The sequence below is a fragment of the Bombina bombina genome, chromosome 2 (genome assembly GCF_027579735.1).
Source record: "Bombina bombina isolate aBomBom1 chromosome 2, aBomBom1.pri, whole genome shotgun sequence".
Taxonomy (NCBI): domain Eukaryota; kingdom Metazoa; phylum Chordata; class Amphibia; order Anura; family Bombinatoridae; genus Bombina; species Bombina bombina.
The window spans coordinates 507,409,750-507,418,688 of record NC_069500.1 but is presented as its reverse complement, the minus strand read 5'-3'; the positions used below and the strand labels follow the sequence as shown (position 1 = coordinate 507,418,688).

The 8,939-nt window shown below is 40.5% G+C and overlaps 1 protein-coding gene across 1 annotated transcript in view; it reads right to left on the bottom strand.

The window, feature by feature from the left end:
* Positions 1-1,064: 1,064 nt before the first annotated feature.
* The window catches only part of SDR39U1 (short chain dehydrogenase/reductase family 39U member 1), a 55,015-nt gene continuing 47,140 nt past the window's right edge, over positions 1,065-8,939 (bottom strand). Inside the window, exon 6 of the mRNA XM_053702255.1 lies at positions 1,065-2,127. Coding sequence (XP_053558230.1) covers positions 1,709-2,127 — 419 coding nt within the window. The 3' untranslated portion in view covers positions 1,065-1,708. The remainder of the gene's footprint in view (positions 2,128-8,939) is intronic.

Here is an 8,939-nt window from a genome sequence, read left to right as displayed (position 1 = left end):
AATATATAAGTATGTAATTCTTTGTTACATTGTTATATTTAAGCACAAAAGTAACTGGCATAGATCCTAATTTCTTTCTCAAGGTAACAAGACTCCTGACTTGTTTAGTGTTACCCTCTGAGATAGGTGTTGTCATTTCCGTTTTGTGTATCATATGAGTGATTACGCATGGATCCCCAGTATTATCCATGGTAGCAGATTCCTGTTGGCTGACAGGGCTACCCCCTGGTAGGGGTGTTGCTTAATAACTCAAAAGTCTATATTATGGCTTGTACCTGCATCATATCAACCTGAGAGAGCTGGCCAGCTTTATCTTTGTACTTATTGTACTGAATACATTCTTGATTTAATTTACACTTTTTATTTTTTGTCTGCATAAATAAAATTATTTTATTCTTAACTAAACTGTGTGGTTTTGGTTTAGGGGACCCAGAAGTTGATTGTTTGCGTGGAGGCCTGTAACACCTATTTCTTAAATAATCATTATATGTGTGTATAGCACACAATAACTATACGGAGTGCTGAAATCCCTGCCCTTTTTTGGAGAGAACACTACTGTGATCTCTTCAGATTTTTCTTCCTTAAAAGCTGTAAAAATATTTGTTTACAGGGTCTGCACCCGATACTAATTAATATAAAGCAAAAAAATTTTTATACCTTCTCCTTAACATACCCAGTTTTTTATATATATATATATATAGGAATATCTATTCTAAAAATACATAGAACATATTCTGTTATGTGCAGAGCATTGGAATGTGAAATATTTACAGTAAATACACAGTATAACACTATTAAGTATGAATATCGCATAAATATGATTTTTCATGTTTTAATCTACTTGACTGCAAAGGGCTCCAATGCATGAATATGTCTATTTATCCATACATATGTATTTGTGTTTATATGTGTATGTATATATGTCTGTAAACACATATACATATAAATACATATGTACACACATATAAACACAAACACATACATATTTAGATATGTTTATGTATGTATCTCTATGTTAAAGCCCATTGCAATCCATTTTTTTCAACAACAAAAAAAGAAAAGTATTTTTAATGTGATGTTTTGTGACACTTTTTATTCAAGCGTAACAGTTAACCAGAAATCTGAAGTTGCAGTAATCATTCTAGCATAAATTGCGATCGTGCTCACGAGTTCACATTTACTTTCAACTTGTAATACAAGTGGTATGTAGCTTGCGCGCAAACAGCTGCAAAAAAACTATATCGCTTGTGCGCAAACTATAGCGCTCCACTCGTAATCCAGCCCTCTATTGGTGGATTTACTAACTGTACGTATGTGGCACAAAAACTAATGAGAAATATAAGGGTATTACAATATAATCTACGTATACGTAGAACATATTTAAAAGAACACCATATAAAGTACTATGAGGAACACATCTTTTATTTCCTTGTGGTATTAAATGGACCTTGAAGGGCACCCAAAATCAAATGCTGTATAGTAAAGCTTACTCAAAATAAAGGCTGTACAAGGTTTTCAAAAGCCAGAAGATATATTTTTCTGCAGGTTTAGAACGATGACTGTAAATATTTCCTTGCTAGTTGGCAGTGCTGTCTTGTGTATTTTAGAGATCAGTCATTTAAATATGCAAAATATATTTATTACCCAGTGGCTACATATACACAATTGCCAGTTGTATATTAACATTTGAATACACTAATATAAATATTTAGGGCAGGAGTTCTGCGAGTGCAGAGCTCAGATCTGGATACAGAAAGGTAAATCCGCTTTGTAATGTCTTTTCAGGAGAAACTTTTTGCCCCTCTAGTAGCATAACAGCTCGGTCCTGCCCTAGCAAAGCTTGGACAGCCAGAGCTGGCACTGGGAGGAAAGCTGGGCGCCATAAGGCCTGGCTGAGAGCTTTAGTGAAGTCAGCATTTGTGTCTGTAATGGAAGACGGGGACACTGCATTCAGAATGCCACCAACATTTCCTTCTTGCTCGATTGTATGACAAAGCAGTCGGCACAAGTCTGTGATATGAATCCAAGGGAAAGGCTGCTCTCCAGAACCCACAGGCCCCCCCAAGCACAGTCGAAATGGCCAAAGCATAGAAGGAAGGGCACCACCGTCACGACCCAAAACCACACCTTGTAAAAACAAATATAAAAAAAGGTAAACAAAGAACACTTTTTTATACTGTATATAGAAAGATGATATAATGTTAAATGAATAAATGTCGAAGGGACATTCTAATGCAAAAATTAACTTGTGCTCATATTGCATCTCCTGAGGACACAGACATAGGTTGGCAGCTACATGTACGCTACTCCTGATTGTCTCGCCAGCTGTAAAGTGCTGGCGCTCCCAACTAGGGCCTTGTTTCCAGTGAGGTGTTAAAGTTTGGAAACTGGTGGCAACATTAGAATTTAATGGAGAATGTTGTTATCACTAGTTTCCAAAAAGTAATACAACAATGGAAACTAGGCCTAGGATAGGACTTTAGCTATGCGTTTTGCTGCTTTGCAAATCTTAAACATATGGGGATTTATCAAAATCTATCATTTGATAATTAACAGCATGTTAACAGGAGCAGAGAAACGCTAGGATTTTCCATTGGAACAAATAAAGGGGACTTTCAGTCATAAAGTATAAAATACTTCATGCTGAAAGTTCCTTTATTTGCTTGAAGTGTTTGCCGTGCTGAGCACCTCAGGCAGCCCACGGCAGAATGCTATTTTACTGAGATGTGACGTTTCCACCTCTTAGCCAATAGCTGTGCAGGCTATCCGGTTTGGATCCAGCTGGGATGCACATCACCTCTCAGCAAAATAGCGTTCTGCCGTGGGCTGCTTAAGGAGCTCAGTGCGGCGAACACTTGAAACAAATAAAGGAACTTTCAGCATAAAGTATTTTATACCTCATGACAGAAAGTCGCCTTTATTTGTTCCAATGGCAAATCCTAGCGTTTCACAAATGCTAGGATTTACGATCACTTTAAAAACACAATTACGATGGCCATTTTTTTTAATCCTATTGAATTCCAAAGCTAAAAACAGAATTTATGCTTACCTGATAAATTACTTTCTCCAACGGTGTGTCCGGTCCATGGCGTCATCCTTACTTGTGGGATATTCTCTTCCCCAACAGGAAATGGCAAAGAGTCCCAGCAAAGCTGGTCACATGATCCCTCCTAGGCTCCGCCCACCCCAGTCATTCGACCGACGGACAGGAGGAAATATATATAGGAGAAACCATATGATACCGTGGTGACTGTAGTTAGAGAAAATAATTCATCAGACCTGATTAAAAAACCAGGGCGGGCCGTGGACCGGACACACCGTTGGAGAAAGTAATTTATCAGGTAAGCATAAATTCTGTTTTCTCCAACATAGGTGTGTCCGGTCCACGGCGTCATCCTTACTTGTGGGAACCAATACCAAAGCTTTAGGACACGGATGAAGGGAGGGAGCAAATCAGGTCACCTAAATGGAAGGCACCACGGCTTGCAAAACCTTTATCCCAAAAATAGCCTCCGAAGAAGCAAAAGTATCAAATTTGTAAAATTTGGCAAAAGTGTGCAGTGAAGACCAAGTCACTGCCTTACATATCTGGTCAACAAAAGCCTCGTTCTTGAAGGCCCATGTGGAAGCCACAGCCCTAGTGGAGTGAGCTGTGATTCTTTCAGGAGGCTGCCGTCCGGCAGTCTCATAAGCCAATCGGATAATGCTTTTAAGCCAAAAGGAAAGAGAGGTAGAAGTCGCTTTTTGACCTCTCCTTTTACCAGAATAAACAACAAACAAGGAAGATGTTTGTCTGAAATCTTTAGTAGCCTCTAAATAGAATTTTAGAGCACGGACTACGTCCAAATTGTGTAACAAACGTTCCTTCTTTGAAACTGGATTCGGACACAAAGAAGGTACAACTATCTCCTGGTTAATATTTTTGTTGGAAACAACTTTCGGAAGAAAACCAGGCTTAGTACGCAAAACCACCTTATCTGCATGGAACACCAGATAGGGCGGAGAACACTGCAGAGCAGATAACTCTGAAACTCTTCTAGCAGAAGAAATTGCAACCAAAAACAAAACTTTCCAAGATAATAACTTAATATCTACGGAATGTAAGGGTTCAAACGGAACCCCTTGAAGAACTGAAAGAACTAGATTTAGACTCCAGGGAGGAGTCAAAGGTCTGTAAACAGGCTTGATCCTAACCAGAGCCTGAACAAATGCTTGAACATCTGGCACAGCTGCCAGTCTTTTGTGAAGTAAAACAGATAAAGCAGAGATCTGTCCCTTCAGAGAACTTGCAGATAATCCTTTCTCCAAACCTTCTTGTAGAAAGGAGAGAATCTTAGGAATTTTTATCTTGTTCCATGGGAATCCTTTAGATTCACACCAACAGATATATTTTTTCCATATTTTATGGTAAATTTTTCTAGTTACAGGCTTTCTAGCCTGAATCAGAGTATCTATTACAGAATCTGAAAACCCACGCTTTGTGCTATGTCCATTGCTGCAACCATCAATCCTATTACTTCCATGCACTGCGCTATGGAAGGACGAAGAACAGAATGAAGTACTTGACAAGAGCTTAGAATTTTTGATTTTCTGACCTCTGTCAGAAAAATCCTCATTTCTAAGGAATCTATTATTGTTCCCAAGAAAGGAACTCTTGTTGACGGGGACAGAGAACTTTTTTCTTTGTTCACCTTCCATCCGTGAGATCTGAGAAAGGCTAGGACGATGTCCGTATGAGCCTTTGCTTTTGACAGAGACGACGCTTGAATCAGGATGTCGTCCAAGTAAGGTACTACTGCAATGCCCCTTGGTCTTAGAAAAATCCTTGGAGCAGTGGCTAATCCGAATGGAAGTGCCACAAACTGGTAATGCTTGTCCAGAAAAGCGAACCTTAGGAACTGATGATGTTCCTTGTGGATAGGAATATGTAGGTACGCATCCTTTAGATCCACGGTAGTCATAAACTGATTTTCCTGGATAGTTGGTAGGATCGTTCGAATAGTTTCCATTTTGAACGATGGAACCTTGAGAAATTTGTTTAGGATCTTGAGATCCAAAATTGGTCTGAATGTTCCCTCTTTTTTGGGAACTATGAACAGGTTGGAATAAAAACCCATCCCTTGTTCTCTTATTGGAACTGGATGAATCACTCCCATTTTTAACAGGTCTTCTATACAATGTAAGAATGCCTGTCTTTTTATTTGGTTTGAAGATAATTGAGACCTGTGGAACCTTCCCCTTGGGGGTAGTTCCTTGAATTCCAGGAGATAACCTTGAGAAACTATTTCTAGCGCCCAAGGATCCTGAACATCTCTTGCCCAAGCCTGAGCAAAGAGAGAAAGTGTGCCCCCCACCAGATCCGGTCCCGGATCGGGGGCCATCCCTTCATGCTGTTTTGGTAGCAGTGGTAGGCTTCTTGGCCTGCTTACCCTTGTTCCAGCCTTGCATTGGTCTCCAGGCTGGTTTGGGTTGTGAAGAATTACCCTCTTGCTTAGAGGATGTAGAATTAGAGGCTGGTCCGTTTCTGCGAAAGGGACGAAAATTAGGCTTATTTTTAGCCTTAAAAGACCTATCCTGTGGAAGGGCGTGGCCCTTTCCCCCAGTGATGTCTGAAATAATCTCTTTCAAATCAGGTCCAAATAATGTTTTACCCTTGAAAGGAATGTTAAGCAATTTTGTCTTGGAAGACACATCCGCTGACCAAGACTTTAGCCAAAGCGCTCTGCGCGCCACGATAGCAAACCCTGAATTTTTCGCCGCTAATCTAGCTAATTGCAAAGCGGCATCTAAAATAAAAGAGTTAGCCAATTTAAGTGCTTGAACTCTGTCCATAACCTCCTCATACGAAGATTCTTTATTGAGCGACTTTTCTAGTTCCTCGAACCAGAAACATGCTGCCGTAGTGACAGGAACAATGCATGAAATTGGTTGTAGAAGGTAACCCTGCTGAACAAAAATCTTTTTAAGCAAACCCTCTAATTTTTTATCCATAGGATCTTTGAAAGCACAACTATCTTCGATAGGAATAGTAGTGCGTTTGTTTAGAGTAGAAACCGCCCCCTCGACCTTGGGGACTGTCTGCCATAAGTCCTTTCTGGGGTCGACTATAGGAAATAATTTCTTAAATATAGGGGGGGAACAAAAGGTATGCCGGGCCTTTCCCACTCCTTATTTACTATGTCCGCCTCCCGCTTGGGTATAGGAAAAGTGTCGGGGGCACCGGAACCTCTAGGAACTTGTCCATCTTACATAATTTTTCTGGAATGACCAAATTGTCACAATCATCCAGAGTAGATAATACCTCCTTAAGCAGTGCGCGGAGATGTTCTAATTTAAATTTAAATGTCACAACATCAGGTTCAGCTTGTTGAGAAATTTTTCCTGAATCTGAAATTTCTCCCTCAGACAAAACCTCCCTCATGGCCCTTTCAGATTGGCGTGAGGGTATGTCAGAACAATTATCATCAGCGTCCTCCTGCTCTTCAGTGTTTAAAACAGAGCAATCGCGCTTTCTCTGATAAGTAGGCATTTTGGATAAAATATTTGCTATAGAGTTATCCATTACAGCCGTTAATTGTTGCATGGTAATAAGAATTGGCGCACTAGATGTACTAGGGGCCTCCTGTGTGGGCAAAACTGGTGTAGACACAGAAGGGGATGATGTAGTATCATGTTTACTCCCCTCATTTGAGGAATCATCTTGGGCAATATCATTATCTGTGGCATTACTGTCCTTACTTTGTTTGGACACTATGGCACAATTATCACATAAATTTAAATGGGGAGACACCTTGGCTTTCATACATATAGAACATAGCTTATCTGATGGTACAGACATGTTAAACAGGCTTAAACTTGTCAACAAAGCACAAAAAACGTTTTAAAATAAAACCGTTACTGTCACTTTAAATTTCAAACTGAAAACACTTTATTACTGAATATGTGAAAAAGTATGAAGGAATTGTTCAAAATTCACCAAAATTTCACCACAGTGTCTTAAAGCATTAAAAGTATTGCACACCAAATTTCAGAGCTTTAACCCTTAAATTAACGGAACCGGAGCCGTTTTTACATTTAACCCCTATACAGTCCCAGCTATCTGCTTTGCTGAGACCCAACCAAGCCCAGAGGGGAATACGATACCAAATGATGCCTTCTATAAGCTTTTTCGGTGATTCTTAGCTCCTCACACATGCATCTGCATGCCTTGCTCTCCAAAAACAACTGCGCATTAGTGGCGCGAAAATAAGGCTCTGTCTATAACTAGAAAAGGCCCCCATCTGAAAAAGGTGTCCAACACAGTGCCTGCCGTTTTTCTAAACAATCCCCAAGATTATAATAACCATTAATAGTTAGAATCTGCATAATATGCTTAGTAAAGCAATCGTTTTAGCCCAGAAAAATGTCTACCAGTTTTTTAAGCCCTTTTGAAGCCCTTTATTCTTTTATTTAACTAAGAAAATGGCTTACCGGTCCCCATGAGGGGAAATGACAGCCTTCCAGCATTACATGGTCTTGTTAGAAATATGGCCAGTCATACCTTAAGCAGAAAAGTCTGCTAACTGTTTCCCCCAACTGAAGTTACTTCATCTCAACAGTCCTGTGTGGAAACAGCAATCGATTTTAGTAACGTCTGCTAAAATCATATTCCTCTTACAAACAGAAATCTTCATCTTTTTTCTGTTTCAGAGTAAATAGTACATACCAGCACTATTTTAAAATAACAAACACTTGATAGAAGAATAAAAACTACATTTAAACACCAAAAAACTCTTAACCATCTCCGTGGAGATGTTGCCTGTGCAACGGCAAAGAGAATGACTGGGGTGGGCGGAGCCTAGGAGGGATCATGTGACCAGCTTTGCTGGGACTCTTTGCCATTTCCTGTTGGGGAAGAGAATATCCCACCAGCAAGGATGACGCCGTGGACCGGACACACCTATGTTGGAGAAACCACCTTATCGGCATGGAACACCAGATAGGGCGGAGAACACTGCAGAGCAGATAACTCTGAAACTCTTCTAGCAGAAGAAATAGCAACCAAAAACAAAACTTTCCAAGATAGTAACTTAATATCTATGGAATGTAAAGGTTCAAACGGAACCCCTTGAAGAACTGAAAGAACTAGATTTAGACTCCAGGGAGGAGTCAAAGGTCTGTAAACAGGCTTGATCCTAACCAGAGCCTGAACAAATGCTTGAACATCTGGCACAGCTGCCAGTCTTTTGTGTAGTAAGACAGATAAAGCAGAGATCTGTCCCTTTAGAGAACTTGCAGATAATCCTTTCTCCAAACCTTCTTGTAGAAAGGAGAGAATCTTAGGAATTTTTATCTTATTCCATGGGAATCCTTTGGATTCACACCAACAGATATAACTTTTCCATATTTTATGGTAAATCTTTCTAGTTACCGGTTTTCTGGCCTGAACAAGAGTATCTATCACAGAATCTGAAAACCCACGCTTTGATAGAATCAAGCGTTCAATCTCCAAGCCGTCAGCTGGAGGGAGACCAGATTTGGATGTTCGAATGGACCCTGAACAAGAAGGTCCTGTCTCAAAGGTAGCTTCCATGGTGGAACCGATGACATATTCACCAGGTCTGCATACCAAGTCCTGCGTGGCCACGCAGGAGCTATCAAGATCACCGAGGCCCTCTCCTGTTTGATCCTGGCTACCAGCCTGGGAATGAGAGGAAACGGTGGAAATACATAAGCTAGGTTGAAGGTCCAAGGTGCTACTAGTGCATCTACTAGAGTCGCCTTGGGATCCCTGGATCTGGACCCGTAGCAAGGAACCTTGAAGTTCTGACGAGACGCCATCAGATCCATGTCTGGAATGCCCCATAATTGAGTTAGTTGGGCAAAGATCTCCGGGTGGAGTTCCCACTCCCCCGGATGGAATGTCTGACGACTCAGATAATCCGCTTCCCAGTTTTCCA